Raw genomic sequence first — 16,701 nt, 5'->3', positions numbered from 1 at the left:
TTATTGAAAGCTGATTCTTTTTAAATTGGGAAGTAAACAGTATCAGATACATCAGATATCTCAATTTACAGAAAAAAAACAGCTGTCCAGCAATTCATTTTTCCAGAACTCGATCTCAAAATTTAGTCAGTTGCTCGAACAACAAGAAAATGCAAATAATGCTTAACGTTTTAAAGTCGTATCTGATTTAACTTTATTACTTTTATTATTTAATTGACATTCAGCTCAATCTAATTTAAAGACTTTGAACACGAATCAGACTTTGTATTGTTAGCTGTAATTCATTCTTTGATTTGACTAGGTTTTTTAACTAGATGTTAATCTATGTATATTATATAATCTGCTTGACCTTATTTATTATTTACTGAATTTGATTCCCTTTTTCTTAACCCTAAATGCTCTACATGTACTCAATAAGTAGTCACAACAAACTTAATCTCGATAACATAAACAAATCTATTGACCTTTTCGTGACAAATATCCTAATCTAAGTTATAAATTTTTGAGCAAAATACGCGACCGTAAACTGCCAGAGTAAAAGCTTACACCAGCCTAAACATGATAAAGTGACCATTAAAAACGTTCACACCTTAAATAAACACGACACAGTTTGATCGCCACTGTATTAGATCCAAACTAAACTGTTGCCTCAGTCGCTACAGCGCTTTCGGTTGGGCACCTTACTGCAATTACCCTTTTCAATCATCTTTGAGTGCAACTTTGCTACAATATGCAACCAACATTCTCAAATATCTCAACTAACAATGATAATTCATGTCTTTGCTTGACTATTGCTATATTCTAATTAAGAAGCTCTCTTTGCCTTGATATGATTTGATTCTGCATTCATTGTACAACCACTATCAACAGTCAATCAAATGCTTGCCCCGATGACATACTGTTCCACAGTGAAAGGAAAACAAATGTTGAATACCTATCAGATGCACCGCCCAAATAAAATTAATGATACATTCATATTAACGACATTAACCAGTAGAAACTAACACACATCAGTACTTTTCCATAGCGAAATTTAAACCGTAGAACAGTATAAAATGGTTATTTTTCTTTCTCGTTTTTTTCTTTCTCTTTCAAATTAAAAACCGATTAATATATGTACAAAAACAATATATATCCACCATTCACCACCACCACCAACAACAACCATCTCTACCGACCGGTTCGAAACTGTACCTAATTTCACACCGTCTCATCGTCTCATTGTTTGCCAAACTTGAAACCAATCCTCATTGCAACCAAAATCCAACACCAATAAAAACCAAACTCATTACCAATCAATACCAACAAAAGAAGTGACCAACAACGGTAGACCCATGAATCCCAGTCTCAGCGAAGACTCGGTAGCGGAAACAGCACTGTCCAAGAAAAATTCCGATGGTGAGTTTGCCAATAGTAGAGTCCAAGACAGTCACCACATTTAGATATTTACATTTACATTTAGAACATACAACAAGCCAAAACAATAGTAGCAGGGAAAAACATTATTTCATCTGATATAACCATGCTAGAAACAAAAGCCTTCGGTTCAGTTTTCGGTTGTTCTATCATTTTTGTTTTTGATGTTTTTGAGCAAAACTGTTTTCCGTTACCTTCCTGTATATTTATAATTTCTCTCGTTCCGGTCGATGTTAGCAAACACCACTCTGTCTATTTGTGTGTTGTGCTCTCGCACTCTATCTCTGCCTATATATCTAGATGAAATCCTAACTTTCTTTAAAACAAAACAAAAAATGGATCGATGTTTAAAGCCTCTACCCGGGCAGCAATGTGGAAACTTCTTTTGTTAAGTAATAAGACGATGTTTAGTTTTGGAATCATGTGTTGTTTTCTTCATTGGTTGCCGGTGTTGCACGTAGCTTGTAAGTGTTGTTTTGATACGTTTCACTGTGCAGTAAGTATTATTAGATCAAGGTGCTTTTTTGACTAACGGACGCCATTCTCCTTCATCAAATAGTTTTAGTATTAGAGGCGTTTACAATCACCTTGTCGTCTAAACACGATGGTAGTTTATTAAAATGATCAATTTTCGAGATAGCTGATAAAACTGCTTCAATAGTTTTATAATGAATGTCGCCTCGATAGTCTGACATCTTTGTAATCCACCGATATTTTTCAAGAAAAATTACCCATATGCCATTAATAATGGGTTTCCAGCGTGAAAACTAGTACCAAGTAGATCGTACACACTAAAAAATAATGAAAATTACATGGGACGTAACATGTTACAAGCGATAAAAAATGGAGCATGTATGAAATTGTACATGTAATTTTACAGCATTTGGTATGTAACTGCTTCAAACATGTAAATGTATGTGCTTGTCATGTAAGTTTACATGCAAGTCAGGTAAGCTTACTTGATGATCATGTGCATTAGACTGGCCCACATTTATATGAGAGCAAATTTTTATCATTTTTTTTTTTTCAACGGATCAACCCCTAGATTTGTGCCATCAGGAGAAAAAACCGCTCTCTGAAAATTTCAGCTCATTCGGATGTAACACGAGCTGGCGCTTTTGATTTAAAATTTATATGGGGATATTGGTTGAAATATATGGTGTATGCACTCTTTCGTGCATAGAACTGGATCAGCAAATAGGATTAAGCTCAGAATGTCAGCACACTTAGCTTAAACTATAAGGAACAACTTTTCTCAAGACAACATCACGATTCAAGTTAGTATTATGGTGATATTAATTAGTTATGTGCACCACAGGCCAACTTCCAGACTCGTGTCAGTAGGTGAGATAACCACTCTCTGAATGTTTCAGCTGTTTTTGACGTAACACGGACTGGTGATTTTGGTTTAATGTTTATATAGGGGATTTGGTTGAAATTTGCATATACAAAATGCTCATATACATTCAAAAGCGAATATCTCAATAAAACTAACTGGATTCGAGATGTAATCTTCAGCATCTCATTGATTGAACTACAAGTTTTGAAAATCGGAATCAAATCGATACTAAGGAAAGTGTTTTATGGTTGATAAAGTGTAGGAGTGTCATTTTTGCGTGTATCTTATTCAAATTCCCCATACAAAATTCAAACTAAAATCGCCAGCTCATCTTAGAACCAAATGAGCTGAAACTTTCAGAAAATGGTTTTCTCACCTAAAGGAACATATCTAGTGGTTGGTCCGTGGAAAATTAGAACTTTTATTTTTGTGGGCCTGTCTAATGTGCATCATGTAAAGTTTCATGTTAAATGATGTAAAATGATGCGATTTCTCCTGTTAGTTTACATGTTTTTAGTTTGGCAAAAAGTTTACAGGAAAATATTGAATTTTACAACACTTTTTTGGTGTGTATATCAACACTATCGAAGAACAAATGTAGCTATTTATGTGTCATTTCGTAGGGTCTGAACGTGTCAAACAAGAGTTCACCTCGATAGTCTTACCATGATGATGTTGTTGGATTAACTAATAATCATCAAGAAACAAACTTATAAAGTGTGCAAACTTTACATTGCGTCTAGTGTCATTTCAAAGCATAAGACTGTTGTGATTGAGAAAAAATTTCACATAACGTTAGTTGTTAATAAAAGAGGAAAATCAATGCTCATGTTGCTTCAAATCCACAGGAAACCGTTTTAAATTAGGAAGATTTATAATGAGCGAATTTATTTGATCAAGACCAATCGGAAAGATGTGTCTGATTAATGTTAAGGTACATTATTGGAATACATAGCTGTTCTTGTATTATGATGGACATTATTCATTTCTCGATACATTTTTTTAAACTTTGTGACCAAATGCTACGAGCTGGGAGTGCTAAAATCGAAATGAAAAAAAATGCAACGTCATTGACTCCTGATGTGATTACCGGAAGGTTCTTTAAATAATTTTGAAATTTTTAACTAAGTTTCTCGTGAAGTATATTTCGAAGTATAAAGAAAGAGAGAAGCATTAGTAATTTACATTTTATACTACTCGGTTATTAGTACAAGACACTGAAGAAGTCTGCAAATTGTAGACAAAATATGCGTATCTGTCAAGGATAAGCAATTCAGGTAGTGAAAGTAACTGTAAATTACTAATTTTTTTCTTCTTCTTCAAACAGGTATTCTACTACCCGAGCAAGAACCGATAATTAACCGAAGACACATTAATATCTTAATTCTTTATTATACCTTATTTGGGTATGCTTGTGGTAGAAAACTTTGTTTTTCTATTAGTCAATTATCGAAACATTTTGTAAAATATTAAATAAATATAACTAAGGCCTGTACTCGAAAAAAATGCACCAGACAAAAGTGTTCGCCAAAAATTTCTTGATTTTCTTGAAACTTTCAGGGAATGAACTTATACATATGGATTATGTTTCGGTATAATTACTTTATTCAATTTCCTTTCCATCGCTGACAGCCCGCACCTTCATTACATTTTGTGCAATAGTGGAGCCGACCTTTCACTTTCATCCATTCTTTCTTCAACTCCAGCTGGTTCTTAAACACCTTGGACGATTTTCGAACTTTGGCCTTCATTATGGCCCAAAATCTTTCCACCGGACGAATCTCTGGTGAATTTGGGGGGTTGGCGGTTTTGGTACAAAAACAACGTTATTGTCTCTGTACCAATCCAACGTTGATCGCGCGTAATGGCATGATGCCAGGTCCGGCCAAAATAATGTCTCGCCTCCATGGGACCGCAGGAAGGGCAACAGACGCTTCTGGAGGCACACGGTGCGGTAAATTTCGCTGTTGATGGTACCCATTGTGATGTACGGTTTACTCAGCTTACCGCATTGGCATATGGCCTGCCAGAGCAAGTATTTTTTGGCAAATTTGTCCACTTTCTTCTTCCTTATGGCTTCCGGAACATCAAACCGTGATTTGGCAACGTAGAACTCCAGCCCTGGAATCTGCTTTGCGTCTGCCTTGATGTAGGTTTCGACATCCATAACCACACACATCGGTTTCGTTAACCACTCTCGATACAGCTTCCTTGCGCGGGATTTGGCCGCCGTGTTTTGTTGATCACGCCGGTTCGGTGCCTTCCAGACCTTGAATACACGAAGCCCAGCTCGTTTCATGGTTTGCTGAACGAACGAGGCGGAACACTTTGCCTTCAGAGCCGCGTCGCGAATCGAAAGGTTCGGATTACGCTTGAAATAATCCAACACCTTCCGGGCCTTCACAGGGTCAGCTGTCTTCGATTTTCTTCCACTTCCAGCCCGCCGCTTGGTCGTCTGGGACTCCTTAAACGATTTTAACACCCGAGACACAGTTGTATGGGTGATTCCCAGTTGTCTTCCGATCCATCTCATGGTCGCAGTCGGATTTTCCATGACTTTCGATGACATCTCAATAACCACTGAACCGATTGTTATGAAATTTTGCACATGTAAACAATTCACTCCAAACTAGTTAAACCCAGATTTTCATCAATTTTTACCCACGGATAAAAGAGTTACACACGGATAAAAATGGTGCATTTTTTTGGAGTACAAGCCTTAGTTAATAATTAATTAAGAAGTTATAATAAGTGACGGATAATTAACGCATTTATTTATGCCTTAATACCATATTTTTTTATTTTAAATGCATTATAATGCCAAGCCAATAACTACTATTTTAGTTGTTATTGTCTAAAACTGAAAGATCACGTTGTGCTATTTTGGTATCTATTTGATGTTTTGCAAAGTATGTCGATAGTTGGTTAGTATTAAAACAAGGTTTTATACCACAAGCATATCACGGTAATATATTCACATGCTATCTGTTTTTTCTTGGGCACTCAAGCAGGAACCGATAGCTAACCGATAACATATGAATATCCTAACGCATTAACGTCCAGGGATCTATTGATCACTCTGCTTTTTTTCATTTATCATGTCTTAACAGAAATTGAGAACGTAAATTATGTTTTCAATTCCACTAGAATGAGCATTAGAATATCCTTAAAATCTTTCAAAATGTTTTTATGTTACTGCATACGCGAAGTTTGCGATTTTCAGAGCTGGTTGGAAATGCTAACTAACATGAAGCTTTAGTGCGATAATTTATTAGCTAGATAATGATCTTAGAAGAGGGTAGGTAGAGTACGACAGTATGAAAATTGAACAGAAGTTGAAAATGAGCGAAGGGCCATTAATGCGACAGTACAAAGTCAAACTCACACCTTTTGCCTAACACGTTCGATGCACGCGGAGATTTGAAGCATGTCTTCAAATCTACAGGCAAAAAGTGTGCGCCCGCCTTTGCCAACTACTGTCTGCGGCTGTGGAATAGTTCTAGCGACGTTTCATCACTATCTAAAGCCCCACGTTGCCGAAGGCATTTGCAGTCGATGGTGTGTTAAAATGCAATTCTTCTTTACCCAACTATTGTGTTGCTCCTCTCGTCATGGTCATCTCAGAGAGAAAGCAGTAGGGTGGTTGTTGTGTGCTATACCATCATCAGCATAGTTTACTTTGTACTGTCGCATTAATGGCCCTTCGCTGATTTTCAACTTCTATTCAATTTCCATACTGCCGTACTCTAAAGGAACTATCTACCTACCCTCTTCTAAGATCATTATCTAGCTAATAAATTATTGAACAAAAGCTTCATGTTAGATAGCATTTCCAACCAACTCTTAAAATCTTGTCTTCAAATAGAGTGATATTCCTGAAAAAATCACGCATTGTCCGGATGCCCAAAATAACTTTCCGAGCAGGAACAAATATTTCGATACCTAAAATTGGTATGGATTAGCCTGACATAAAAGAGGTAAAATACCAAAAAATAATACCAAAATAATGTTCCCACAATATCATTCCAATACCAAATAAAGCAAATGCAATACCAAAACGATAACACACAGGCATTCTTTTGATATTCAACCATCAATTCAGTGCCAACATTTCAAAGGGGCGTAGTTGCTTTTGTAAACAATGGCTTTAGCCGTCATTTTCTCGCGAATGATATCTCGACCCTCCAAAATAACAATGCTAGCTGGTAGAGAAATCATTCCTCTACCTGTTGGTGTCATTATTTTTCATGACTGAGCTTTTATTCGAGAGAAATCGACGGCTAAAGCCATTGTTTACACAGGCAATTACGCCCCTTTCAAATGTTGACACTGAATTTTTGTTATGTGCATGTAATTTTTTGGTATTATTCTTTGGTATTTTACCTCATATGTCAGGCTGATCCAGATCAAATTTTGGTATCAGGTCAGAATGAGGTATTCATAAATTATTTTCATCTACTCGGGTTGGGCGTGGTTGTGATTTGATAACTTATTTTGCTATGCTTGTCGTATAAAACCTTGTTTTTATATTATTCAGCTATCGAAATATTTTGTAGAATTTCAAATAAATTCCAAAATAACAAAACGAGACTTTTCAGTTTTAAGACAATAGCACCTAAAAGAGTTATTGTTTAGGTATGAAATGATCTTTAAAATAACAACCCAAGCAGGAACCGATAGCTAATCGATAACAAATGAATATCTTAATGTGGTCTGATACCAGATTTTGGTATGCTTGAGGAATATACCTTTTTTTGATATTATTCAGTTATCGTTTTTTTGTAAAATATCAAATGAATACCAAAATAACAATATGTGATCTTTCAGTTTTTAGGCAATAACACCTAAAAGAGTTATTAAATTGGTATTAGAAGACCTTCAAATTACAAATTATGGTACTCTGGCATCTAAAAAAGTGTCTGTTATCCGTTTATTATTGTAAAAACTAAATTATTTATTAGTTCGTTATTCGTAGAATACTTTTTGAGGTATTATTTGTGGTATTTTACCTCTTATGTCAGCCTCACTATTACCATATTTAGGTTGCCAGTTAAGCTATTTTCATACCTGAATTTGATATTAATAAGTTTTTTTTTTCCTGCTCGGGAAAATATGGTAATCTGGCATCAGAAAAGCGTGTAGTATCCATCAGTTATTGTAATGACCAAACAATGTATTTGTTCGTTATGAGGTATTATTTTTCGTATTTCACCTCTTATATCAGGCTTGTAAATACCATATTCAGGTTGCCCGTTACGATATTTTCATACCTGAAGTTTTTTTTCTCCTGCTCGGGTATAGACGCCCACATTCATCAGGATCTCGTGAAGGTTTTATACGAAAATGTTCATTCTGAAAATACTTTCTTGTACGCTACAGTCCATTGTTAGAATTTCCATAATATTTATTGTTAGATGTAAGAAATTCACCCGTACATTTTATGTGCATGTCATTTGTTTTGCACGTAAAGTTAATTACGGAGCTACTCTTACTTTGTTCAGTGTAAGAGGTTTGACAACGTATATAGGATAGTTTAAATAACTGTCTAAATCAGGACTACATGTAAGCGATTCAAGGACAATCTCAATGTTAAGTATTAGACTTAAGCACATTACATTCTTATTGGTCGTAATGCACAACGAGGAACAAGATCAATTTTATGATTGATCGGTTCTTCATAAATGTTCCTACACGGTCATTAAAGAACTGCTGATGATACTCAAAAACGTTACAGGCGATCCGAAAAGATATCACGTTGCTGCCCAACATCAATATTACAATCACTCACTTTTCTCAATTGTAAACCTATTCAGGACTAGACATCTTCACCATTGCAATTGCACATACTTCGTGCTTCTACTAGTTTCAGACATCACCCACCCATCACACCTATCGTTATGATTCATGATGTTACTATACACATCTTCCGTCAATTTATCTTCGCCTCTGTGTGTGACGTCTTCGTCCTTCAGGACATTGCTTATTCCGTAGCGGTATCGTTTCAAAAGCTTCGATTATGATTTCTGAACCGTTTGCCACTGAATCAACATCGCCAGAACATGTCCGCTGTGATCTAACAAACAATTCGTTCCTCAATTTCTTCCGCTTCATATTCTGCCCACTCCGAACAACGTGGCACACGTACTGCCTGTACCGTTACTACTACAACCCTATTGCCTACAACTACTACCACCACTTCCACCACCACCACCACCACCACCACCAAAAAAAACCACTACAACTACAATCACAACACACCAGCCGGGCTCGAGATAGCATCGATGTCGTCGATCCCGGGCACGACCGCCACCGTTAACGATTTGGACCCGGGACGGGGCTTCCTGTCCACAGCGAGCCTCTGTCAGGGATCATCGCGCCGGAGCAGCTTCGTCAGTGGCCTATTCTCGTCCAGTGGTTCGCAGCGTCGCGGTAGCGCAAACGAAAACAGCACCCTGATCGGTAGCACCGTTCCTAACAGTAACGTGTTTTCCTCAGACCCTTTTAGTAAAGATAGCGTTAATCCCAACGTTCCTACTATGCTAAGATTTGGCGGGGCTTCTGCGCTGCCGCTAATGCTATGCGGCCAGTTGCGCCAAGATCTGGCCGGCAAGAAAGAAACAAACAATCAATTATCATTTTTCACACAACCAAGTACTGACTCTCTGAATTACCGTCTCATTAGCACTCGCAGTGCGTAAATATCCGATTTTTACCTAACTCTTTCTCTCAGTATTCACACCACACACGTGTTACGTGAAATGGTAGCTGACACCCCACAACACGAAAATAACAAATGTATGTTCGTGCTCATTAGTGAGTGCTGGAATCGAGCAAACACAAAATCATAATGTAGCATCACAATCACCCCCCAAAACAGCAACAATTCACAACTACATCCGCGATTATAAATTTTGTTCCAATCAGCACACCACAACCGCCTAATGAAACCAACTGCACTAGTAATTCATGTCACGTGTCACTACAATCACCAGCTTCACCTAGAATGAACTGTGCTGACAAATGAGTACTGATCATGCACAATTTATACCGTCACGAGTTTCACTTTGGCCAAGCTTACCTTTATCGCACTATCATTTGCGCCATACCGTTCCAGTCCCAATAGATGTATGCTTTTATCGCAAGGAAGGATGCTCTCGAAATAGTCTAGTGTGTGTCTTTTTCTGTTGTCATAACTCACGCCTGATGACAGGGAGGTTTGATTATGATTAACCAGTTGGAAACGAATTCGAGCGTACTGTACGAATATTTAACACGAATAGGTGCCGAGTGATGTATGAGGTTTTCTGAAATCCGCTTTCGTTTTATGTGCAATCCTAAGCAATCCTGCCACAACTGTACAGAAACGGTCGTACAAAATCCCCAGCCAACACAACGCATTCCAACGCTTAAATATTTCAAACAAGCTCTCCATCGACGTGGTCGACCAACCAAAACACAAAACAGATTGCTTCCCCTTGGCTTAATTTCCCAAATAATTCTCCCCTGTCCAAGCGGGTCCCGCTACACTAAACAACAAACAGATTTTCCAATTGAATTCCACATAATCGAATAAATTCTAAACGTAATCACTGTTTTGTGGCTAAGTGCTTCTATCCTGTTGGAATAGCTCATTTTACGGACCCCGCATACAGGAATGGATGTCCGTTCAAGGGTAATTCAGGGGAAATGCATTCACATTAGAACAGCATCCAAGGGAAACAATCCGTGAAAGAGTTAATAGATGTTGAATATTGTGAGTACATTGCGTATAAATGCATCGGAAACCATCGGGCAGCAGATTGTGAACCTTACCTATGAGGGGGGCATGCACATATGGTCATGTCAGCTTCGGATGAAATTTAAATGAGGTCAATAGTTTGGTTACAATACGTTTCAAGGAAGTATTGTGGCTCCGGCACTAAATTAAAGTTCCGAAGTCTGGCATCCGACACCCAAAACCGTGTGTTTTCGTGTTGGGTATGAAAACGAGATTTTAGAAGGGTGATTTTTTCTGGAAAGATTGTGGAATTTTGGCGGGTTTTCTTTAGAATCCAAATTTTCAGCGATTTACCCACCTGAAAGGGCAGTACGGAATTTTAATTCAACGAACTTTCATAATACAGATAGACGTCTTGCCAAGTAATATTCTAGGCGTAAAGCTTTATTTGTGTTTTATTAAAGTACATATTATGCATTATTCCATTTAGTTTTATTGAATAGTCAACAAAAGCCGATTGGGTGGTCATCAGTTTATGGTTTAAACAATATTTCACAACGTTTTCCAGTCTATAACAAAGCCTTATTTTTAACCAAACTGTTTGCTATTAACCCAAGGTTTATCATTTTTGTATCGCCTCTGGTACGGCTCGATAAAACTATTATAAAATAAACAATCTTGTCTAATGTGGTTTTAAGAGAGAGTCTGCTAAATTTATTTTATCCCCATTACATTTATCTCAAAACAAAAAGGTCTGAACAAAAACTGAATTCGTTTATTTAGTGACTTAATGGCTTCTAGTAAATCATTGACAAAACCATTATAAAGCTACTCTATGTCACGTCAAAAATGGAAGCTTTTAACAAGTTTATTCACAAGAGTAAGATGATGAGGAGATATAGCTGCTCGTCCAATTTGCTAGCTTAGGAAGTTTAGAGAGTTTAGAGTTTAGGAAGTTGAGAGATTTTCTCCCCCGCCACCACTGGTCAGATGACGACTTGAGTGTGAACCAATCGATAGAACTGTTTCCGCACGTCGAAGGTACGTGAGCAAATCGGCGATCATCTCTTTTGCCAGTGGTTTTGGGGGATGATAGCCCTCACCATCTGTTCCCAACCGAGGAGTTTGGTAAAGGAGATGATCAACCCGATTCGTGCCTTTCTCAAAATTGGAATATGCTCGCTTTCTACTCTTCTAGTCTTACAATTGCCCGTTTAGCTAGGCACCTAAATCGGAGGCCACACTACTTTTACACAAAATCCGTATTCGACAAAAAACAAGCTCAAGCTGAAACATAAGCAACTCGACGAAGAGAACGTGTGATTGAACTTTTTTTTTAACTCTTTATTTGTTCCAACTTCAAAATAAATTACATTTCATTTTAACCTAAGTGCTCCAGTTACTACAGTACCTTACCAGCCTTAATTGTTATGATATATTTCTAAGTGTTTTTACATTGTTCCTGTCTTGGCAATTCAGTATTTTAAACAGGTTTTTTTTAAACCTGCATGTCAGTATAACAATTGAAATCTTAAAACTAAAAACTAAAACTAAATCTTATCTAAGTATAAAGGGAATTAATCGTTGCAATTGAGTATTGCAACGATTTTTGCCTGAAATTTTCAATTATTTTGTTGGACATTTGTTCTAAAGTCTCAACATTCGAAATTCTATGTACTTCGGTAGGACTGTACCAGGGAGGCAACTTTAAAATCATCTTCAGAACTTTGTTCTGAATCCTTTGAAGTGCTTTTTTCCTGGTAGTGCAACAACTAGACCATATTGGCACAGCGTAAAGCATGGCCGGTCTAAAAACTTGTTTAAATATTAGAAGTTTATTCGTCAGGCAAAATTTGGATTTCCTGTTTATAAGAGGATACAAACATTTTATATATTTGTTACATTTGGCTTGAGTGCCCTCAATGTGATCTTTAAAAGTTAATTTTTGGTCAAGTTTTAATCCAAGATATTTCACTTGGTTTGACCAGGAAATTGGAACTCCGTTCATAGTGACTATGTGACTACTACTAGGTTTCAAAAAGGAAGCTCTAGGCTTATGTGGAAATATTATAAGTTGAGTTTTGGAAGCGTTGGGAGGAATCTTCCATTTTTGTAAATAAGAAGAGAAAATATCTAAACTTTTCTGCAGTCTGCTGCAAATAACACGAAGACTTCTTCCTTTAGCGGAAATGCCTGTGTCATCAGCGAACAAAGATTTGTGGCAACCCTGAGGCAAATCAAGGAGGTCCGAAGTGAAAATGTTATACAATATAGGCCCAAGAATGCTACCCTGAGGAACTCCTGCTCTAACAAGTAGTCGATTAGATTTGGAATTTTGATAATTTACCTGCAGAGTTCTGTCAGTTGAATAATTTTGAACTAATTTCATAATATAAAGTGGAAAATTAAACTTTTTCAATTTAGCAATCAAACCTTCATGCCAAACCCTGTCGAATGCTTTTTCTATGTCTAGAAGAGCAACTCCAGTTGAGTGGCCTTCAGATTTGTTTGAACGAATTAAATTGGTAACTCTTAAGAGTTGATGAGAAGTTGAATGCCCATGGCGAAATCCAAACTGCTCATCTGCAAAAATTGAGTTCGTATTGATATGAATGCTTCATATTCTATTCAAAATTATCTTTTCAAAAAGTTTACTTATTGAAGAAAGCAAACTTATTGGACGGTAGCTAGAAGCTTCAGCTGGATTTTTATCCGGCTTCAAAATTGGAACAACTTTTGCATTTTTCCATTTATCAGGAAAGTATGCCAAATGGTAACATCTGTTAAATAATTTTACCAAGAAAGACAAGGTACACCTGGAGCTTTCATGTTTTGAAACTTTTTAGTTATAGACCTTACTTCGTCCAAATCAGTCCCCCAGGAATCATCAAAACTATATTCCCGAGAGAAAATATTCAGATAATCCCGAGCAACCTGATTCTCAATAGGACTAGTAAGACCCAAACTGAAATTATGGGAACTCTCGAATTGCTTAGCAAGTTTCTGAGCTTTTTCCAAATTTTACCACCTTCTTTAAGCGCTGGAATAGGCTTTTGAGGTTTTTTCAAAATTTTTGTGAGTTTCCAAAAGGTTTTGGAACTCGGGTCTAATTTAGAAACATTATTTTCAAAAGTTTTATTCCTCAGGGCAAAGACTCGTTTTTAATTTGTTTTTGCAAATCCCGCCAGATAATGTTCATAGTAGGATCGCGTGTTCTTTGATATTGTCACCTACGGACATTTTTAAGACGGATCAAGAGCTGAAGATCGTTGTCTATTATAATTGAATCGAATTTAACCTCGCATTTAAGTACTGAGGCAGCTCTTGCTTCAAATATAGAAGTAGTCAGAGATTCAAGAGCATAATTAATTTGATCTTCGGTTTGCAAAGGAATGTTTCGATCGAAGTTATATTCCATAAATGTTCGATATTGCTCCCAATCAGCTCTATGGTAATTAAAAGTAGAGCTGTTGGGATTACAAATTATATCTTGGGATATTTCAAAAGTTACTGGAAGGTGATCAGAACCGAAGTCAGCATGGGTAACCAATTGGCTACAAAGTTGACATGAATCAGTAAAGACCAAATCAATGATGGAGCGATTTCTTGCAGAAGAAAAGCATGTTGGGCTGTTTGGATATTGAATAGTGTAATAACCTGCAAAACAATCATCAAACAGAATATTACCATTGGAATGCGGTGTTTTGCATTAAAATCACCAATAATAAAGAATTTAGACCTATGATGGGTAAGTTTCTGAAGGTCACCCTTGAGAAAATTCTTTTGCTGGCCTACGCATTGGAATGGCAAATAGGCAGCTATAAACGTAAGTTGTCCAAATTTTGTTTCAACAGAAACACCCAAAGTTTCAAAAACTTTGGTTTCAAATGAAGAAAGAATTTTATGTTTGATTCGTCTATGAACAATGATGGCAACGCCACCACAGGGTCCATCAAGATGATCATTTCTATAAATCAAATAATTTGCGTCCTTCTTAACCTTATGGTCAGGTTTAAGGAACGTTCGGCAATATGCACGTCATGAACTCTCAAAAAGTTAAATAGCTCGTCTTCATTATCTCTAAGAGATCGAGCATTCCAATTTAAAATATCTAATGCTTTAAAATCCATTACTGAATTTTAAAGTCATGACAATATTATTTGCAAATTTTACCCCAGTTTGAATAGCAGCAAACATGGAGTTAGATTTAAGCATATCAGAAATCATGTCAATTAATGATTTCTGTAAAATTCCATTTTAGGGGCAGTAATGCTTCCTAAGTCAAAATTGTCAAAATTTCCGTTAGAATTACGTTGGTTAGTATTTTGATTTCTACCCGTTGCAATAGCACCATAGGTAGCTCCATTAACTCGCTGAACATTGTTAGCAGCGTGGGGAGTAGGTACAGATGAAAAATTTGAAGCAGGGGTGATATTTGTACCTACGGGTACGAATGTAGAATTTGTTCCTCGCTGACCGTTGTTAACAGCAGAGGAATTTGTACCTGGTCGGAAACGTGGAGCGTTTCCTACCTGGCGCTTAGAACGAGATTGTAGGATCGCTTTGCGAGTCCTTACATTCCCAAAAATTGGATTTGTGGTTTTCACCACAATTTGAACATTTAAATTTCTTAGGATCTTCCTTCACAGGACAGTCGTCCTTTGCGTGAGAGGAATCACCACAATTCATGCATTTAGTTGGCATGTAGCAATTTTTAGTTCCGTGACCCCATCCCTGGCACTTACGGCACTGAGTGAGGTTTTGGAAATTTCCTCCAGTCTTCCTGAAGTGTTCCCACTTCACTTGGACATGGAGCATAAGGCTAGCTTTTTCTAAGGCCTTAAGGTTGTTTAGTTCACTAGACTTGAAGTGAACTAAATAAAAATCATTAGAAATCCCGTTGCGCGATTCGCCAGGACGGGATTTCATTTTCATTTTGATTACTTGGAGTGGCACAACTCCAAGTAATTTTGCCAGTTCATCTTTGATCTGATCCAGGGATTCACCACTGGGCAGTCCTTTCATGACAACCTTGAACACACGTTCAGTTTTGGTGTCGTAAGTAAAAAAAAATGCTGCTTCTCAGTAAGATACTTGAGAAGACATTTAAATCCGTCCAAGTTTTCAGCCAGTACACGGCATTCACCCCGACGTCCAATTTGTAGTGAAAACTTAACTTTCACGAAATTCAAAAGTTCCGTGCGAAGAGCATGGAAATCGAAAGTGGTTATCACAATAGGGGGAATCTTTTCCTTCTTGGCATTAAGCCAAAGTTTACTAGAATTTTTCTTGTATGATGGATCATTCTCATCATCCATGAGCAAATCAAATTGATTACTCAAATTAATTTCATCAGAAGGGGGGTCAAGAGTTTGCCCCTTTCTTTTGCGTTTAGGCGGCAGTAAATTTTTATCCAAATCGACTTCCAAGCAGATTACTAAAAGAATCTGAAGGATCGAAGAGGAATTTTCCAAATCGATATCCAAGAAGGATTCCTTTTTACTTATATCAATTGTAAGCTTTCTATTGTACTTTTATAGCCACCTATTGGAATAAATAAAAACTTGCACGAACATGTATAATTTAAGGCGAATTAACTGGATTCAAAAATAAATTAAACCTTCGGTAAGTTGCGGAAATTTCAACAAATTATTTTCTACCTGATCTTTTGTGTGGAAAGCCGAGTCAGTGGAAAGTATTGTTCCAAATTAGTCCGCCAGAGCTGACCAATAAAAAATAACCTCTTTAGAAAACGTACATTAGAAGGTGGAAATTGCGTCGTTGCAAAAAGGTTCAACCAAGCTATTTGCGCGTCGCTCGATTTATTCTGTTGGAGTCAGTTATATAATAAAAATCAATTTTGGAAGTGATCGTAAAATTTTCAAGTGATTTCTAGTTATAGCCTTAAAACTAAATTCAAACGTTCGGATAGCTGCAAAAAGAACAGATTGAATTTAACCTAAAGTGAATTAAGTGGAAGAATTTTGAATATTCAGGAAAGCCTTTTGGTAGATACATTGTAACCAATAGTGAGATTATCACGTTGAATAGGCGTCGTCAAGCCCATCCATCGTGGGTTGCTAGTCTGGACTGTATTGGTTCATCCGGATTGGATTTTTGTTGTCTGGTATAGATTCGGCTTTTCTGGACTGCATTAACCGAAGGTTGTTCCGGCTACGTGTGATTGTGGGGTTGGGAAACTCCCTGAGTCAAGTAGCGAAGAATCGAA

The 16,701-nt window shown here is 37.1% G+C and overlaps 1 protein-coding gene across 10 annotated transcripts in view; it reads left to right on the top strand.

Moving 5' to 3' along the window:
• Positions 1-16,701, top strand: part of KCNQ (KCNQ potassium channel) — a 462,308-nt gene that overhangs the window by 247,313 nt on the left and 198,294 nt on the right. For 2 of the 10 annotated variants that reach the window (XM_065237553.1, XM_065237552.1), the window contains one exon: positions 1,312-1,398. The exons of the other annotated variants lie outside the window; for them this stretch is intronic. In XM_065237553.1, the coding sequence (XP_065093625.1) occupies positions 1,312-1,398 (87 nt within the window). The remainder of the gene's footprint in view (positions 1-1,311; positions 1,399-16,701) is intronic. 10 annotated transcript variants of the gene reach the window in all.

The sequence above is a fragment of the Ochlerotatus camptorhynchus genome, unplaced genomic scaffold (genome assembly GCF_037179485.1).
Source record: "Ochlerotatus camptorhynchus isolate MF236.1 unplaced genomic scaffold, CSIRO-AGI_Acam_v1.1 ptg000631l, whole genome shotgun sequence".
NCBI classification, from domain to species: Eukaryota; Metazoa; Arthropoda; class Insecta; order Diptera; family Culicidae; genus Ochlerotatus; species Ochlerotatus camptorhynchus.
The sequence above is the reverse complement of the archived record's forward strand: the minus strand, read 5'-3'. Positions and strand labels throughout refer to the sequence as shown.